A 20,395-nucleotide genomic window follows, 5' to 3' on the forward strand; every position below is an offset into this window, starting at 1 on the left:
CAAATGAGGAAACTGTGGAGATGCACTGCAGCCACTGCACCGCTAAATCACCCTGAAGTTTCACTGAGCTGCTGCAGCAGCGGTTTAGGAAAACAGCCTGAATCCTGTTTGACAGCTCTGCGGAAAATACTTAAAAATGGAGCTCAAAACCACAAAAAAAAAAAAAAAAACAGCATATACTCCATTTTCTTTTTTTCCCACTTAATAGCCTGGAGTGTGAGGAGAGGGGTGATGTCTGTGGACCCTCTGGGGTGAGTCATATCTCAGGCTCAGAGGCAGGCGAGGCAGTGAGACAGGTTAACAGAGAGCGAGAGCGCGAGAGAGAGAGAGAGAGAGAGAGAAAGAAATGCAGATTTAAGGAGATAAACAGAAATAGAGACTAAACACACAGCCAGAGTTGAAGAGAAGAAGACAGGCAGGCAGAGAAACCCTCTGAGTGCAGGCCAGTGTGCTTTCTGTAAAGCTATCAACTTATAAAATGTGCAATATCTCACAAAGAGATTTTAAACAAAAAAGTCCAAAACCCAGATTGGAGAAACTATTTCTTGCCAAGAGAACAAATCTAATTAAGACATTTGAGGAACACTTGTCTTTGAATATCAACTGATACAGAGGCTCAGTAATAAATCATCTGTATGTAGGATATCTTTTTTATTTTCTCTTTACAAACTTTTTCAGGTCTTAAGAAATGCTACAAAGGATCCAGAGAGTTGTTTTACAGAGGAGGTGGTACATTGTGGGTGAGAACCTCCCAGCAACATTACCGGTGTTGGCAGTGAACGACAGAAGTGGAGAGCAGCTGGAACACAGAAGGTGTAAACAACATTAGATTTATAACAGAGTTTGGTCCGTCGAGGCTGCTTCATCACGCCAGAACAGCTATTGGTAGTCTAAGCCAGAGGTTCCCAAACTTTTCCATGGCAAGGTCCCCCAAATAGCATTATGGCTGCATAACAAAACAAAAACACAAACAACAAAACAATAACTTCTGAATACATTTCCGACATACACCCATCAGCACTAACACAGTGAGCACTGGCAGTGAATAACACTGATTATCTGGTTATCAGGGCTCCTGTCAGTGGGGGGGATATATCAGAGTTGACGTGTTAGAAGCAGGAAAAATGGGCAGCGTGAGGATCTGAGCAACTTTGACAAGGGCCACATTGTGATGGACAACTGGGTCAGAGCATCTCCAAACCTGCAGCTCTTGTGGGGGGTTCCCTGTCTGCAGAGGTCAGTACCGATCAAAAGTTACACACTGAAACTTTAAATAAGTCAACATTGACTTTTGGACCACAGTTTCCTTCCTGGGTGAAAGTCCAACCTCCTCCATACTCGGGCATTCTCCCTCTTTATACTGCTCCAGTCATAATCACTGCGTCCACTAGAGGTCGCCACTTAACAATCGCGTAAATACGGGTCGTAAACGGCTGTTTTACTGGTGAGGACGGGCTTCCTAAAAGCCATATTTAGAATTTATTTGTAGTTGTGGTTAAAGTTGCATTCACAAGGTGACTTCTAAAGTTTTCAATTCAGCTTGCCAGACTTTTTAATTAATCTGCATTTTGACTTTTGAAAGGAAACCACAAACATCTTTATAGTTGCTGCTCAAGTACGCACTCGACTGAATCTATGGGAGGATTTTATCCTTTATTGAGCAAAATAACATGATTTCTTTTCTTTTCAGTCCGTGCATTACTTCTTCTCTGTGTGCGTCAGACGTCTAGCAGCTTTTGAAATTGGGTTGTATGGAGGGACTTTGCTTATTTCCATCGTCCTGTGGCTCTCCGGAGGCTGACGCTTTCCATTTTCTACATTGTGACTAATCCTTGCCATTATCTCTGTCTAAATAACATAATCAGAGAAAAACAGCAGAGAAACTCTCTGATGTTGAACTTTTCTTTCTACAATTAACCCACAATGCTTTGCTTGAGTAAAAAAAGAAACCTATACTGGTGTAAAAAACAGCCTAACTTGTTTAATTCATGGGGCTATTTTTCCTGCTTTTATTAGAGAACAGAGAGACGGCAGGCAATCAGGGGAGAGAGATGTGTGATGACATGTAACAAAGGTCCCCTGGCCCGACTCAAACCATAGACTTTGCAATTACATTGTCAGTGCTGCCTAACCTTTCAATAAGCTAATTTTACAAAAGTGAAATTGAATGAGGCGTGCAGGGATGGATATCATTAGGATTTTATCAATACAACTCGTATCAATACTGCTTGTCTCTTCCTTTTGATGAAAAAGTAAAAAATCAGAACACAATTCATATAAATGTGAAGCGATTCTGTGGATGAAGACTGGACCAGGATCACATTTCTGTAAATGTACGTTCTCATTGTTCAGCAGGTGTTTGATAAACGGCTTGTCTCTCTTATCAGCAGGTTTTGTTGCGCTTTATCCTTATCTCGCTCTCCGGTTTCGTCAGAACCAATAGAGGGATCAACTTTAAAATACAGGTCATTCAGAACCAGGTTCCTGGAAACTGATGAGATAACCTGCTTAAAGCTGCACTAACTGATATTTTTATATTAACAGTGGGGGCTCACCAGTGTCTCGCTCACTGCAAAAGCTCTGATAAACAGACTGTTGACTACCTGCTCAGCACCAAACAGCAGACGACATTAGAGACTAGCTGGTGGTTGTAATGGAGCATTTAGCAGCTTAAGAGCCAGATATTGTTTTCAGGAGTTGGTGGAGACCAAATGGAGCTAAAATAAGAGTGAATATTGGACTTACAGTAACGTGGTGGCCAGAAACACGACTTCAAATGAATGACACTGTCTCCTGAATGTGTAAAAGGCCACAAGTGGCTAAAAAGTTCTATTTTCTTTAGGGTTTATCTAGAACAAAATCCTTTAATCCAAGACTAAAAAGACTTAACTCCAAATGAATGTTAATGTTGCTCTGTATATCACACTATATCATAACCAGGTTCACATCCCAAAACAACAGCCAATATAATTCTACCATCCAACATTATTTATATTAAACGACATGCTAAACGTGTAGTTCGGCCCTTCTTGTTTTGTTTTTAATGTAATAAAACTGTGTCCATCCTGGTATGTGTGTGTTTTTTGTTAACTGTGGTTGGCTCTGCACCAGCTGGCCACCAGAAGAGAAGTGCTGCTGTGAGCTGGGGTATTGGCAGCTTTTTAAACTTTAGAAGGTCATTTATATGTCAGTGTTGTGTTTACAGCCTGTTGCAATAATCAATGAATGCAGCATTAAGTATTAATATGTGGTTTTGAATACTTTTAATACTCAGTACTTTGCAGATGGTTCAAAAGAATCCGCTCCTGCACGCTGTTCAGTCGGCCAGCCTTCATCAGATATTGAATAAGTTACTGTAAGTACTGACAGAGTGCAGGAGCCGTAAATACTTCAGTACCAACGTTTGCTATAACACAGAATTACATCAGGGTCTGATTGGCCACCCGATTATCCATACCTCTTTCCGAGGCTGTAGCAGGCTCCTTTTTATAGCTGTGTGAATGAATAAGTGAATTTATCCATCAGTACCAACCATCTCATGCTGGCATTTTCAGGAAGGGAGGCTAAATAACACTCCAAAGTCAGGCTAAATTTTGCTGATGGAAAAACTGGCATTTTCAAAAGGGAGCCCTTGACCTATCTGATATCTGGATGAAAATGGGTACCCATGAGTGCCCAAACATTCCCATTTTATGCTAATCTCATGCAGTTTTGGGCAAACACTGCAGTTTCTGCATATTTTCTCCTAGTGTATTTGAATATTTCTGCATGCTGGGATCCATAAACAGTGTTGGAGAATGACTGGAAAAGCTGAGACACATAATTCAGTTAAAAAAGTCTGGAAACGCCTCTGAATCACATTAAAGGAAAAGTCCACCCTAAAAAATTTAAACATGTATAAACACACACCAATAATACGTTGCATTTCTGGGTTTATTTTTCAGTTTTTATTAAGTTTAACTGAATAATGAAAAGTTGAGATATGTCCAGTGCAACTACAATGGACTCTTTAAGTGTTTGTTTTATCTGAAGCATCAACAGTAAATGTCAGCTTTAGGTTTCAGAATCAAACTGATGTTCAACAATCTAAACAAAACTAAATCCATCCCTGCAGAGGCTCCGGGACCACTTTCTACACAGACAACATATTGGCATCTAAATAACAGGCTGAACTTTTGATTTCTCTAGTTGTGGACTGGGAAACATCACAGTTGTTATTTGTATTTGCTCTCCCCTCCAGCAGCTAATTTCATCTAATGAGTTCACATCTGTTCTGTAGAGGTTGTTCAAAGGCAATCTGGGGGAATGCAAAAAGTAATAAAGTGAAGGAAATGGTGACGAGGTAGGCTGAGGGAAGGTGGGTTCAACAAAAACACACCATAAAGTTTATTGAAATGTACTGAACATATTGAACTGAAGGTGTCTCCTGTGGACTCGGACATCGGTCCTGAAGGAGACACTTTGAGGATCCAGGATTTTAGGCTACACTGTGTTAATCTCGACTGTCTGAGCCACGGAGCAGAGTCCGCCCCCCTCCTCCTGTAAGATCAGCAGCTCTCCTACTGTCTGCTCCCCGTGGACCACAATGCACTGCTCTGCGCCCTCTGAGATCACCACCTCCACCAGCTCTTGCCCCGTCCCTGCAGGCAGCGAGCTGTCCGAGGCCAGGAGCAGAGGGGCGTAGACGACGGTCTGTTGGATGTCACAATCATCTCCTCCCTTCCCTGCTCTCGAAGTCTCAGTCTCTTCAACGTCCGTCCCCGCCTGCCTCGCCTCTCTTTCCTCCCCTTTTCCTGGTCGCCTTTTCCGCCTCACTTGACCCGCCTCCTCCTCTCCTTGCCCATGATGGAGCGAGTTCTTCTTGGGCCTGCCTCGGATTGGCTTTGGGTGGTTGGAGCTTGACTCTTGCACGACCTCTTTCTTGCCGTTGTTGGTGTCCTCTCCTCCCTCCGACTCCCCTTCCTTCCCCTCCTCCTGAGTTCCTCCCTCAGTCCTGTGCTGAGCTTGGTGCCTCAGCAGGCTTTGTCTCACAGTGTAGGAGGCACCGCAGTGGCAGCTGTACGGCTTCTCCACCACGTGAGAGGACTTTATGTGTCTCCTCAGCTTGGTGGCCAAGGTGTAGCCTGAGGGAAAACAAGAAAATAGAAGTCAGTTAGTACAGCCCCTTTTTACACTGCACAAAAAACACTAACATGTGGATTCTGGTACAATCGGCACTAATTCCAGGGTCGAATGACTCCAACATCATGTTGAAGTTCTACATTATTTATTGTTTTTCCGCAGTCAGTGGGAACAACATGCAACATCTTAGTGTCATGAAAGATGCAACAGTGGTGAGACAGCGAGGTGAGAGAGGAAACGAGGAGACAGATCACTGGCTCGTCCTCCAGCAGAGGTCTGGCTCTGTGAGTCACTTTCAGACAGATGTTTGGGTGTAATTTGGGTGTAAAAAGGGAATGAGTAACAGCAGCACCTAACAGAGAAGTCACAAAGGGCTTCACAAAAGAAATAAGACAACCAAAAATACCATAAACTCCATTAGAAATAGAAAGAAAGAACACAGAGGCAACTCTCCAAACTGCTTTTTATTTGCCCAGACCTTTTATCTATTTATTATACTATTACTTATTTATCTGTACAAAGTAAGAAAGAAAGAGTGCAAGTATAAAATATCAATGAGGTGCAAATCCACGGTAAGCATCGTTCTTAGTGACGTATAGCTACAGGACAATATGAGATCTAAAGTAAAGGTAAATGTATATGGTTGTTGGTTCCTACTGAATATATAAATATTTAAAAAACATATATTTCTTCATTTAAAAAAAAGGTTCAGTAATTTCCGAAAACAGCTGGTCACTGTAGAGTTTATCAAACGTTACTCCAACAGGAGGAAGTAGTGTGTGTGTGTGTATGTGTGTGTGTGTGTGTGTGTGTGTGGGGAGTGAGTCAAAATAAACTACAATGTGTTTGTTCATGGTAATTCAGGAAGATGTTGATCATTGGACAACAGTAATACAGAGAAAGAAGATACATCAGGCTTTGACACACAGATAGTACCTGTTAGATACAGACACAGATTTATTCCAATTAATAAACATCACCAGAGTCGTCCTTCGACTTAAACTGTTTGTAAATCAAGTGCATGAATTGTGCCATACAGCTGTGAACGAGTCCAAACTTGTCAATACTCACTCCACATTTCACCAAAATAATCAAATTAAAAATGAAAAGAAAAAACATGCCATGTGTGCCTGTTAGGCAGCCATGTGGGTTAAAAGGCCACTTGTAACTGTAGAAAAAACAACTTTGCGTTCATCAATAATGCAACCACTGAACTCAGCAAACAAGTTTTCTAATGCTTCATACAAAGTGTATGTGGACAACCTCGTAATGAGCAGTTTGTGCTTTCCAATCATGTATGCAGGACAGAACATCTGCAGCCCACTGAGTGAGACAAACAAGGTTGGTTGGAGGGGAATTGGCCAGCTTCGTGTGCCTGACAGGATTTTTTATTGACTCATTTTTTACTGTTTTGTTTCAGTTTGTTTTTCACTTTCTTTGACAAAATAACAAAATTACTTGAAAATGTTAAATTCAGCCTTGGAAAGCATTTTGTAAACAGCACAACATGAATAAATTCTCTTAATAGAATAACAACTGTCTAACATGTTGAGATTTTAGTTAAACTGTTATTCAGAATGTCTCTTTAACATTATGAGGTAATAAAATATTGATCTGTTTCCAGTTGCCGGCTGCCTCAATTTTAGATTTTAAAACATGATAATAACAACTAACGATGCTATGACTGCCCTCTACTGGTAGATAGGAGTAGTGCGACTGGATTGACTGACCTTGTGGAAGAAATTCAGTATTATTGTGTCAAAACACTCCAAAAAGAGCTGTTAATGATTTATGATTCACCATGACAACGGCTGACCTGCTCCGTAACATCCCGGATCCTTGACGGGCGGACTGCGGTCAGAGCCGACGGAGCTCAGGACGAGAGCAGTCGGACTGTGTGTGTTTACGTCGATGATGTTTGGTGCTCAAATGCATTCAACGTTTCTTTTTATGTGAAGATGAAACCATATTATCACTATCTGGCAAAATAAGAAGCTCAAGGGAGTAAAAAAGCTTTGTTTATAGGATGTGAAAAAAAGAACGTCTTAATACGATATTACAGCTAATACTGAACTCGATTTAACAAGTTACAACAATGGTTTATAATATTCCAGCAGAGGAACCAGATTATTTAAGTGCACAAAAACCTTGTGTTGTATGATGATAAATACATTGATGTAACTGTGTTATTGAATGTCCGAGCTGCATTTATCAGTAGATAGTGCAGAAGTAAAAGTGACCTCAGCTTTGCACAGCTTTTTAGAGTCTTACAGTTTATTGTTTGAGTTGTTAGGGCCCACGACTTCACTGTTGTGTTCCACTCTCGTGGTTCTCATTAGAATAATTTCCAGCCACAGCAGGCAGCTGCTTTCAGTGGAAAAGCTAAAAAACTCTCAGGAGTTGATGGAGACTGAAACACAGCGTAAGAGAGTGCATATTGGACTGAAACACGACTCCAAATGAATGCTAATGGTGTTCTGTGTCTTCTGGATGTGTAAAAAAAAAAGCAACTGTTTGCTAATATGTTCACCACATACGTGATAATATCTCTGCAGCTTCCAAGTGGCCAAATAATAATACAGATTTAAAGCCACTTTATATAGAATTTCCTAACTTTTTGACTTTTTGGCCTCTTTGTCGTAGTAGAGCAGTAAAAAAAGACGCTGTGGTACGCTGCCCCACTCCCAGTGGTAAAGACTGCAGCACAGAGGGAACCGGGGCATCCCAGATGGAGAGAAAACGGAGGCATTCATTCTGTATAATTATTAATTATCTAGGATAGATTAGAGAACTTATCCCCAGACTGTTCTGACCTTTTCCACAGACCGGGCAGCGGTGAGGCCTGTCTCCAGTGTGCAGCCTCTCGTGAGACTTCAGGCTGTGCGGGTCCCTCAGTGATTTTCCACAGTAGCTACAGAGGAAGCCTCCCCCGGTGTGGGAAAACATGTGCCGACGGAGTTCCGGTTTCTGGGAGAAACTCTGGTCACACTCGGTGCAAGGATACGGCTTCTCTCCGTTGTGAGTTCTCAGATGGCATTCGAGGTTCCCTGAGAGAGAGACAGACAGGCGGGGGAGACAGACAGACAGGGAGACGGACATTATGCCTGTTGATGGGGGGAGGTTGTGGTCGCAGCGGGAGCGGGGGCACAGTGAATATGCATTTGTCCAATAATGTGTGAAGATTAGGTTCTCTCACAAAATTGATGTTGTCACTTTGATAAATGGAGATATAAATGGTAGGCATTGATCACAGCTGGAGACTCGTTGCCTCACAAACTGCGAAATAGTCTCTTGTTGAAAATAATTAAGTCAAGTTAACTCATCGGCGTGAGCACAACACCGTTATGTTTTCTGTCTTTCACAACAATTAAAGGAATACTTTGACATTTTGGGAAACATGATTAGTTTCACTGAAGGTCAGCAGAGAAGATCAATATCAATTTCATCTGTGTGTGTTCGGTAAAGAGGGAACTCTGGGACGTCATTAGCGCTTTCAGAGCGCTGGGCTAGCTGTGTCAAAGGTGCCCGATTTCATTTTACCAACTCCAGAGCTGCCATATTTAGTGTGTGTGTGTGTGTGTGTGTGTGTGTGTGTGTGTGTGTGTGTGTGTTTCATGCGTGTTAGCTGACAACATTTAAACAATTAGTCAATGAATCCAATATTAAATTAATCAACAAATATTCTGAGTCATTTTTTAGGGGAAAAAAAGGTTCAAATTCTCTGATTTCAGCTTCTAAATGTGAATATTTTCTGGTTTCTCTATGACAGCAGAGGGGTTGGGTATTTCAGAGGCTTTAATATATATATTGGTATCATATGAAACTAGATGACCTAACGCACCCATCAGTACCAACCATACTGGCATGTTGGGAAGGAGAATGACTGGAAGGCTGAGACTCAGACTTCATGCCACTCTGCATCAGTTAGTGATCCACTTGTTCCACCCGTCAAAAAAGTGTAGAAACGCCTCTGTATGACAGTAAACTGAGTATCTTTGGGTTGCGGACAAAAGAAGACACTTGAGGATGTCGCATTGGGCTTTGAGGAACAGCGACAAACATTTTTCACCATTTTCTGACATTTTATGGACCAAACAACTAATCGATTAATCAAGAAAATGATTGACATATAGGATAATGAAAATAATTGCTAGTTGGACCCTTAAACTGGACCTTTAACAGGTTTTAAATCACAAAAAGGGGGGTTCAGTGGGTTCCCCATCTAACAATTAATCAATTATACTTTGTTTGAAACAAATCAAGACCAAATTTGGCATTGTTGTTTTTTCTGTGATAATTACAATTATTAACATCCCACAGATTATTATTAGGTAGTAAAATTACTTTGTTTCCTCGTATCCGTCAGCAGGTCTGTGCAACCTGCCACAGCAGCAACTGAGCACGCCCGACTATCAAACAGTTTGTTGCAGCTGCAGGATCAGACTTCTGACGTTACCTTTCTGACTGAAGCACTTTCCACAATGCTGACAGACGTGAGGTTTTTCCCCTGTGTGAAGCTTCATGTGGTTCCTCAGAGAGCCGGAGTTAGCCAGCTGCTTGGGGCAGAGTGTACACTGCACCTGAGAGAGGAAACCAAAAATCAAATGCAGCAGGTCTCCTTTTCCCTCTTTTTTTAAATACTTTAAGTTGAAACTGATGTTCAGGGAGAAAAAACCAAGACCTGCATGAAAATTTAAAGATGTTACGTGAAAGATTTTTAAATTGGGCTGAAAAATAGAAATAGCTGAGGGGAAGGTGCAGCAGCAGCAGCAAGCAGCAATTTAAAAACATTCCTCCTTGGTGATTGTAGATTTCAGGAGAAATAACGTACAGGAGTGAAAAATGGATCAATTAAGCTGCCCGTTGTACCTTTTACTGCCCATTTTATCTTATTAAAAGCCGCAGCGTTTTGAAAATGTCACCACGGATGAGTGAACAAACACTTAAAACAAAAGTTCTATTTACACACTCCTGTGACTGTGTGTTTCCTGGAGACCTAACAAACACGTTGAATCTATTTTAATAATCCTGCTCTGTTTACTAGCATGCTTACGTCTTCCCAGTGTGAAACCTGTGTTGGGACTGTGTTAGGACTGTGTTAGGACTGTGTGTGGTGTGTATGCGTGGTCTAACACTGCACAGTAAAAAGGCCTCCCTACCTTCGGAGGCTGTGTGTAAATCATTCTGCTGCAGTGAAGGAGGCGGTGGATTCGTAGGGAGGGGCGGCGTGCGAATGCCTTGCCACAGTGCTCGCAGACGTAGGGTTTTTCTCCGGTGTGCAGGACCATGTGCTCCTTCAAGTCGCGCTTCAGGCCGTAGGTCTTCTCACAGTGAGGACAGGAGAACGGACGCTCCCCGCGGTGACTCATCTAGGAATAACACCATTATTATTTGAAATAAAATGTATTATTACTACTGCTATTGTTTCTATTCACAGGGATGAGTAAATTGCTACTCTGCATGATGACTAAGCTCGTGTCCAACGAGGGTACAGTCAGTAAAGGAAAAACTCCCCGTACCCACACACCCACTGTTTAAAAACAGCCACTGGTGACGTATCTTGTTTTTCTGAGGCCATTTAGTTGTCAAGCTGTGTTTTTTTATGCCTGTGGATAACTGAGCAAAGAGGATAACAGCTCGGATAGCAGAAAATGTTCAAAACGGTATCAACGGTAAACATCAGCTTCAGCTGTCGGGCCCCAGAATCAAAGAGGGAAAGCTTCTTTGTGGCGTTGCTATTTTGCACGGTTGCGGAAAAATCTTACAGGGACATAAAAATAAAAGCAGATACAGAGAACAGAAGATAGAAAGAAATATTATCTGACAATATCGATGTAAATGTTACCTGAACAATAACAAGAACTGTCAGTACAGAAACGCCAAAGATATGTTTGGAGTGTAAGAAATGATCACAATATTTAGTTTAGTAATGCAGATGTGTATGATGGTGTGACAGTCTTCCTAAAATTTGATTTAAAAAAGAAAACGTATCACGATAACCAACCCCTGTATCCCCCAAAATTCTTCAATACATAGCCCCAACGTCCATTACACAGTTTGTCCACCAGAGCATCGACAAGTTTATTTTTGTCAACTTCTTTCATTGTAATTTCCACCATGCATTATAGAGGATCAAACCTGTGTTTAAAACAGGCTAAAAGTTCATTTCACGATGAACATTTTCTCATATTTACCTACTAGGACTAGTATTTCCAGCGGACTGCTGTCACTTATAAAGTCTGTAGTATACTCGAATGTACTGACATTATCCCCCCCCACTGCTGTGGTCAGAGGTAAAACACCCCTAAAACTTTCAACCAGGTCTTAAATTACTCTTTAATTAAATGTATTTTATAGTGAAATATAGTTTATGATTGTTGTGACGTTTTTCACAAGATAGTTTTCTTGTATATTTTTGTTGGATTTGTGTTTTGTTATATAACAATATTAATACTAATCAACTTTCCAGTCACATGTACCCTTCAGCTCTAAAATGTCCTCTCATCATAACTCTTAAAGAACCAAATTTAAGTACAATATTGTTATTATAACCATGTTTCAATAGAATATCTTTTTGGACTCAATAAAAAGAAAAGAAAGAAAGAAAGAAAGAAAGAGAGAAAGAGAGAAAGAAAGAGAAGTTCAATCACAGCCCCTACTTGATGTGCTCTGAAGCTTTCTGCAGAGGTGTAGTTCTTCCCACACTCGTGGCAGCTGAACGGTTTCTCCTCCGTGTGACTGAACTGGTGTTTCTTTAAGTGTCCGATCTGGAAGAACTTTTTGCCACAGCTGGAACACCTGTACCGCCTCTCTCTGATCTCTGGCTGCCACGTAAGAACCGCCCCGACCGCACACGCCGCTGCAGCAGCCTCGGCGTCCGGCGGCAGCGTCTGCGTGGAAACCACCTGCTCTGTGACAGACTCGGCGTCCTCGGGGCCGCTCCGTCCCTCCGTCTGTTGAGGGGTTTCAGGGCAGGCGGAGGGTTGCCTCACCCTGCTGGTCAGACAGTGAACGCGTCGCGGTTTAGCAGCCAGGCGGGAGCTGCAGCGGACCGGAGGAGGTTGAGAGTCTGTCTGTCTGTCCGCAGCAGCTGGGACACGACCTGTGCTGTCCGTGTGTCCGCCTGCTGTTGTGATATTATTACTGGATGTGTCATCTGTTCTGTCTGTGTGAGTGTGACAGTCCAGGGTTTTCTCAGCCCTCCTCTTCCTCGTGTGTGCCGTTGGGTGACTCCTCTTGATGCATCTGCGTGGTTTTCTGTGCCGTACCTGCTCCTCTTCCTCCTGTGTTCGCTCCTGATTGTCCTCCTCTTCCTTCTCCTGAATGATCGATGTGTTGGTGAATACCGTCTCTGGGTCTGTTTTGTGTTCCACCTTTTCATCTGTCAAAAAAAAAGAAAGAAAAGATTACAGTGTGAAATAGTTGATAGAAATCAAATGTCAGGATTTGCTACTTTTCTTTGATTTATATCACTGTAATCTGAATATTCTTGGGTTAGGGTTACGTTGGAGCAGCCATCTTGGACTTTGAGATCGGGGGTTGGTGATGTTCTTCTTCAGGGAGGCGTTCCAGTAGAAATTTTCAACCAGTAACTCAAAAAATTCCCACTTCTCAGTTCAAATTGATTCATATTAATCACACAGATATTATTAATTATTAATTAATTAATTAAGTGTATTTCTGAAAATGTCAAACTGTTTCTTTAAGTAAAAGTAAGGGATGTTTTTTATTCACAGCACAATGTTCCTAAAGTAACAGTGCTCATTATGTAGATAAGCCTCTGTCAGTGTTATATTATCATATATTGTAATGCTGTATTTAGGATTATAAATTATTACTGTGTAAGCAGCAGTGCAGAGTTTTAGCTGTTACTGTAAAAACTTTATAACTGGTTAGTTATGTAAAACAATTCACTGTATTTTTATGCTCATAAAGGATTTAAAAATGTAAATCTGTATTATATATATGTATATATATATACATATATATAATAAATGCAGGAGAATAAAAACGACTGCTTTAATAACGAATCTAATATTTCCTCCGAATTCTAGTGAAGTATAAAGTAGCATAAAGAGCAGGAATCTTATTATTGCACTTGAGCGAAGTACTGAATGTATTTAATTAACATCACTGACAAATTCATGAACACTTATGAACCTTTTACATATACATACATGTTCTCTATGTACGCCTTGTACCTTCGTATATGTATGTACAGTATTTAGTACAAATGTAACATCTGGTCGGTTCCCTCTGAAAGCATTTCCATTTGTTAATATTCTATTGATTTGATTGTTTTTTTGGTATTCTTTCATTATTTCTATTCATTTTTAAAGTTTATTTTATCTACTCGTTATTATATTTCTTTTTTTCTCCCTCTGAATCTCATTAATATTTGCCACAACAACAAGGTAATTTCCCTGCAGGGATCAATTGCCTCTTATCTTATTATCTTTCATTTAGTATTCATAATTGTTTTGGAGATGCTTTCATGATTTAGAGGCTCAATCTGTTTAAATCAGCACTCAACAAGAGCAAGAGTTTAATAAGATATCCACAGTGCAGCCACAGTCTGATGCTGCTGGGTATTTTCTGCATGAAGGTCCTCTTTAATGTCCCATCAATCACGGCACATAAATGCTCCACCATCCAGAAATAATAAAGGATTAGCAGAGCTGGAGAACATATTATTCCTATATAAAAAAATCTGCTTGTTGTTTTCTTTTAACTGTTGTATGTTTGCGTTCGCCAGAAATAATTCATCTTCTAATTAATCATCTCCAGCTTTTCATCCTCAGTTTGAGTGTATTTGAGCTGATCAGAGAGGTTTTAAACTAACTGATGTCGGTGATGTTAATTAATGTTGACATGGAAATTCTGCTTTTATCATTGAGCTGATCAGTGAAGACCTTTGTGTTTATGTACAGGACATTTAACTAAAACTCAGTCTGTAATTATATATATATTTATATTAGCTCGATGGTAAATGAGGTTTTCCAGGGTCAGTATTGTCCACTGAACTGCACTGGAGTTCAATGTCCCTCTAGCTCCTCCAGGTGGAGAGTATGAATGAATGTGAAGTGGACTGAAGGCGGCACCAACCAGTCTGATGACATTAATCAGAGCCCTGTTCGGTACCACTTTACTATAATAGTGTAATGAAGGGTTCATACATCACCATCATCATCATCATCATTCATGGTAGAAAATCATTTATAATTAATTTTAAGATTTTAAGATGCTGTTGCTATCCTGAACCTTATTGGTTAGCTGGGTTCTTTTATTGGGAGAAGACTGAATGAGAGGCTCAGGGTTTAAAAAGTTACGATTTCTCACTAAAATAAGTGTCTGGTTGGTGGATCAGATATACACCGAATTAAACACACACTCATAACGCTGTTTATTGACCATCTACTGTGTGTGTGAAGGTAGCTGATGAGTCTATTCGGCTGTTACCAAGATAACTACCCATTTTCTGATACTATCAAACTATCAGCTGCTCCGTCTTTCTCTCATTAACAGTCCAACAAAGACTCTTCAAGCACGTCGGCATATTCGTGAGCTATTTAGCGTTGGACATTTATGGGTGATTGTGGGAGGACGCTGGGAGGAAAGCACAATTCACAGCAGGTGGGTTTTCATGACGAGAATATTGCCTGAAGGCGTGCGGCGCATGCTTATAGAGATGTGAATATTTTCTTAAGTAAGTAGATTTGGATGTTTTAGGATAGAATCTACACGAGTTTTATGAATGAGGCCCCTGGTAATTCATTCATTATTAATCCTTCCTTAGACTACAAACCCAGTGAGTGTATCTTTCCAGCTGATCTCTCTCTAGAACCACCTGTCTGTCTGTCTGTCTGTCTGTCTGTCTGTCTGTCTGTCTGTCTGTCTGCAGCCGCTACCTGTGTGTCCAGGGGAGTCGTCCTGTGCGTCCGTTTTCCGACTTTTCCCTAGAGCGTCTCCGTAGAGCAGCAGCTCCGTTCCCGGCTGGATGTCCCGACACACACGCAGACGCACATCCACACACGCGCCCACGCATACCTCTCCACAGGCACACAGCGCCGCCACGTTCCTCTGGGATCTGCAACGCACCTGGCAGGCAAACCTGATGGGGGGGGGAATACGAATACGTGCAAACAGAAAGATGTTACTGAATCTGAATGCAATTCTGCACTGAATTGTGGGTAACATGAAGGGAGTTTCATCCCTGGGAGTGTTTATGCAGCAGTATGTATGAAACATAAAAACTTTATAAAATGCATATGAGGTCGAAGTACGTGCTTTATGATAATCAGGATGAAAATTACTTTGTTTGGGGAACTGCCACAAATTCAATTTCTGTCCCCATTGGCTCATCACTGGTGGCAGTAAATGACATTTTTTTCCCCAAGTTTTTCTCTCTGGGAGGGAAAAATAGGCCAGTTTTTATTAATCAGGACACAACAAAGTACACCGCCTGGAGCGGGAGTGAGTGCTGGCACTATACACACAGCCAGCAGTAGAAGAAAGTGTAGACGACACACAAATGAACTGAAATATGGAGGCAGAGAGGGAAGAAGTGGTTGCATTTCTAATATTAAGATATTAAATAACATCTTTATTAATTCAGGCATCCTTAGATATTTATAAAAGATGAATAAAGATTGTTTTCTCTATGCTGGTGCCATAACTGGAATGAACTGTGAACCCTCATGTTAAATACTGGATGCTTGATATAAATCCACAGTAGAACGTAGATAATTGAATTGATTGTTTTAGGTTTTATCTGCTTCATCAGGGTTTCTAAAGGTTTTAAAAGGTTACATTTGAGACTATTAGGAAACCGGAGCTAACTTTGTGTGAAGCAATGTGCGTCAACTTACTTGATCCAGACGGCACTTTGTAGTAAAGCTTCTTTATTTGCTGCAATCTCCATCAGTGCCTACAAAACACAACACACATTACAACATGTGTTCTAATGCTGCCTGAATAATCAGGACTCATCAAGGATCTGGCATCAGATACCATCAGCATGTGATATTTTTTTTCCATTTGACAAAACAAATCATCATATTTTGATGTGATATCTCTAAATATAGCACCAATTATCCTGGATAAGTGTGTGCAGTTGGGGGTTGTTTAATGTGCACTAATCTAAATTGGGTCTGAACAGTGAAGTTTTGGTTTGATGAATTAATTCTGACAGACAGCTGAGATATTCCAGGTTCCTGCCTCTAACTTCTCTCAGACTTACGATCCACTTTTGACACTATAAGGCTTTATGAATCACTCGGAAGTCAGGACTGAAACTTCCTTTATTTTTAGGATTTCTTTAATCCTAACTGAGCCACTTACGAGCTACTTCTAGCCCCAGGATGTTTGGTGAACGTGGCCCATGACGTTCAGTATCTATCTGGTAAAAGAACACAGAGATTGACAGTCTGAAAAAAATATGTACTTTTATACTAATGTTCATAATAGTGATGATGACTGTCCACGTCTGACTCAGTCCCACTTAGTGCAAAATAAAAATGAACTGAGAGCTAGCTTGTGCTTTGAATGTGTATTGATTGCAGCGCCCTTGTAAATTATCATTAGTACATCTTTTTATCCGTAAAGTTGCTCTGACTCTTCCTCCTCGTTCTCTCTTCTGCAGAAAGTTTGGTGGAAATGATAAGGACGGATTCATTATCTTCCCACAGGGTCGGCACTTAATTAAGAAGAGAGGCTTGCATTTACTTCCCCTCCTTCTTTCTGCAAACGAGACTGAATGCTTTTTAAACCAGACAACTTGCTGCTGGTATGTAAAATCACAATGAAGAATCTGAAGGCTGAACAATGAGATGTTTTTGCATCAGTCAGCCATGGTGTATTAAAGTCTGGGACTTCATTCTGCTGGATTGATACTTGACTACTGCCTTTTTAAATGGGAAATGTAATCATTATTGCAGGGCTACTTTCTTGTCAAGGCCTCTGTTGAGACTTTTTCAATCTAAATGGAACAACTAACAGCAGGAAACTAGATAAATGTTAATGAAACTGATTTTGAAGCTGGAATTCGCAGCCTCTTTGTCCCAGCGTGCTCGTTGCTGTGTGTTTTTGAACTGCTCATATTAAATAACTTGATGCTTGTTCAGGTGCAGCGATGACTCAGGCCCAAACATATGGTAATTGTAGTAATTTCCTGAAAAAGGCTAAATTTGACTACCGGTTCAGGGTTCTTTCTCAGCTTCCTGAAGGGGGCACAATTACAGGTACTTATGGAGAAGAACATCTACAGTTAAGTTAAGCATCCGGAGAATAACTCCATTATCGTATGCAATCATGACGACAGCAAGCTTTCTAAGTACGTGCACTTAATGGGCCTCAGAGTGTCAGCTGGATCATCGAGATAACAAAACTGTTCAGACTTAAAGCTGCAGTGAGTAACTTCTATAAAAATTACTTTTTGTCATATTTGCTGAAACTTTCATTACATCCTGACAGTAGAGCATGAGACAGATAATGTGTGGAAAAATCTGGTTCCTCTGGGTCCTCCTTGTGCTCCTAATGGTGTTAGTAAGAACCCACCAGGCCCGAATGAAAACAACCAATCAGAGCTGAGAAAGATAGTTGATTGATATTTCCCAGGTCATCAAATACCGACATTTTGAATCCCTTAGGGAGTGACGCTCAACAATCAACTTTCTTTAAGCCACCGACCCAAAGTGTTGATATTAAAACCGTCCAATCACACCCTCCGGTCAGAGACAGGTTTCTGAACATTAGGTGCAACAGGTTCAACTTTTAATGTATCCAATGTGCAACAAGTGCTTCTAAATCTAATCTCACTTTATCATATTTGTCTCACTGCATGAACCTTTCATTATATTCTCTATTACACGTATAGTACCAGCACTGTTTGTGCAGTGTGTTTGTCTGTCTGTCTGCCTACAGGATCGTGGAAAAACAACCCGATTTTCATGAAACGTGGTGGAAGGGTGAGGCATGGTCCAAGAAGGAACTCATTAAATTCTGGAGTGGATCTGAATCACCGGGCCGTGCCGTGACTAAACATACAACAAAACACATCAGCCACCTCAAACATGGCTGTAGAAACAAAAGCAGCAGGTATATAAGAAATAAGCAATGAAGGGATTTGTTTTCACAGGTTGTATCATGTTTTTATTGTGTTTATATGTTTTATGTGTATATTATGTTCCTCAAACAAACCTTTCTGAATAGCTCAACACTTCATATTAAATCTGAGTTCATTTCTGAGTGAAAGAAAGAAAGAAACATTCAAATTTACACTCAAAATGAACTAAACTAACTATTTAAAGGGTGATAACAGATCTACATGGAGAACCTTAATAAAGCTTACAGTCTGCTCTGTCTATGTGCTACGTATCTGTTGTGTATTATTGTTTAAAAATGTGCATTCAATTTACCTTTTCTGCCTCCGTGCTGGTGGTCTGACCCGTTCTGGACTCATCGTTCATCGTGAGCTCGTCATCTCGGCTGTGAGTCATCGGGTCAGCGGGATACTTGGAGGCCCACTCCGTGTCCCCCTCCCTCCCCAGCAGGGATCCAGCCTCCAGCGAGCGGCCGACCCACCACAGCCCCAGCCTGCCCTCGCAGAGCTGCGAAGGCCCCACAGCGAAGCCGCGGGGGAGCAACGTGGACAGAAATGAGGTGAGAGCAGACGGGACGGGAGGAGCGAGACAGGCCATCAACCTGCACAGAAAAATAAAGAGCAGGTTACAGGAAGAACGTTCAGCTCCATGCAGCTCATCTACGGAGGCTCATATAGTCCTCTTTTATTTGACTTCATGCCGGTGCTTTTAAATAAAATTGCACCAGTTCAATGTCACATTTATACTCCATCCTATTTCATTCTGTTTGGTATTCTAGTCTCAGCTCTTAAATCACCCAGTTTATAAAAGGTACATTATTTATACAGCTCTGGTCTGGAGAGCAGTAAATGTTTTCTTCACTGCCTTGTTTTATTCAATCCGGACATGTAATGTGAAAGTTAACCGGTTATCTACACAGCAACAGAACTATTTCACAGCAGACAGTTTTTTTTATTGCCATAGCAGGAAAAGCACAGATGTAATTAATAACATTAATGATAACCAGACTCCATTTGGTTGTCCAGCTCCAGGGTTCTGGTGCTGAGGCTTACACTGTGACACTTCAATGGAAACCGTTAATGTCGTTAATTACACCTGTGCTCTTCTGGCAACGACTGCTGTGATAAATGAGTCCGTGCAAACATAACCGCGTCCATAATGAATTAGTTAATATGCAACACAATCTTCCTTTAACACACACCTGAAGGGCCTCAAAGAGAAACACTCAACACAGACTGCATTCAACTATAAAAACTGCTGTATGTAAATGTCCGTGGTTCGGATGCATCCATATTCAACATATTTAATACAACAGCAGAGTGCACACTGCTGGGCTTCGCAGGGCTAAATCTAATTGTATTATATTTTTAATTTAGTTAGATTCCCAAAAGAAAAGGGCCACGGGTTGGAATCAAACCATACCTGGGGCCCAGGCTCTACCAGGTGGGCTACCAGTCAGATTGTTTAAATATTGCATTATAATATAATTTATTGAATCGTAAGCCCATACTGCGTTTCTGAAGCGGCCCCGGCTCCGGCCCGGCTCCGGCTCCGGGGGTGCTTCTCTGCGTGATCGGACCCTTAGAGAGGATTTTGCTCTTTTTTGCTTTTCAGAGTCAATCAATAATCAAACTTGGATCCATATCAATTACAGTCAATAAAATCTGAGGACCCTATAAACTCACTCAAGGACCCCTGATGGTCCCCGGACCCCAGGTTTAAAACCACCATTATAACCTGGTTATAATACAACAAATCTCTCCTAACATTCAACTCAAAGTAAAACCAGGCTACATCCCATAAATCAGTCACTCCCTCTGTCCACCTCTTTATTACATTCAACCGCAGTAACAAACAGCTCCTCTGCTGACTTCGAGCTAACGCAGGGAAAACACATGTACGGCCAACAGCAGTCAACACAGCCGCGTTAGCTCCGTGGTTAGCCTGAACGCAGCGTCTCTCTAACGACCCGTCGCACTTTGTGTCGATGTTTTTAACTTTTACGGAACGTTAGCGACAAATATTATCATTTTAAAGAATCCTAGTAAGGGTGTACGTACTTCGGGTGTGCGCGGTGTTTTTGGAGTTATTGATTTTTTAGCGTATGGAGTGAATTATTCCGATAAACTCTGGGAAAGCTTTCGTTATCCAGCGAGAAAAAACAAAAAAAAAAA

The 20,395-nt window shown here is 41.2% G+C and overlaps 1 protein-coding gene across 2 annotated transcripts; it reads right to left on the minus strand.

Moving 5' to 3' along the window:
* Positions 1-616: 616 nt before the first annotated feature.
* Positions 617-20,395, minus strand: znf408 (zinc finger protein 408). 2 transcript variants are annotated; one of them, XM_051378420.1, is made up of 10 exons: positions 20,282-20,395; positions 18,537-18,822; positions 15,990-16,048; positions 15,435-15,527; positions 15,030-15,232; positions 11,781-12,502; positions 10,281-10,490; positions 9,578-9,701; positions 7,935-8,168; positions 617-5,123 (listed from the first exon to the last, which is right to left on the minus strand). In XM_051378420.1, the coding sequence occupies exons 2-10, from the start codon at positions 18,816-18,818 to the stop codon at positions 4,483-4,485; spliced, it is 2,568 nt and encodes an 855-aa protein (XP_051234380.1). In that variant the 5' UTR covers positions 18,819-18,822; positions 20,282-20,395; the 3' UTR covers positions 617-4,482. The 2 variants fall into 2 exon arrangements, with proteins under 2 accessions (XP_051234380.1, XP_051234381.1); XM_051378421.1 differs by lacking the exon at positions 15,435-15,527 and having other exon boundaries at positions 20,282-20,394.

Source organism: Dicentrarchus labrax, unplaced genomic scaffold (genome assembly GCF_905237075.1).
Source record: "Dicentrarchus labrax unplaced genomic scaffold, dlabrax2021, whole genome shotgun sequence".
In the NCBI taxonomy this organism is placed as follows: domain Eukaryota; kingdom Metazoa; phylum Chordata; class Actinopteri; family Moronidae; genus Dicentrarchus; species Dicentrarchus labrax.

Excerpts from the sequence above, each read along its gene's own strand:
- znf408 (XM_051378420.1), bottom strand. The coding sequence starts at position 18,818 with ATGGCCTGTCTCGCTCCTCCCGTCCCGTCTGCTCTCACCTCATTTCTG. Across the intron at positions 9,702-10,280 it reads TTTACACACAGCCTCCGAAG|GTGCAGTGTACACTCTGCCC; the intron begins GTAGGGAGGCCT and ends TTCCTCTCTCAG. Across the intron at positions 5,124-7,934 it reads CTGCCCGGTCTGTGGAAAAG|GCTACACCTTGGCCACCAAG; the intron begins GTCAGAACAGTC and ends GTTTTCCCTCAG.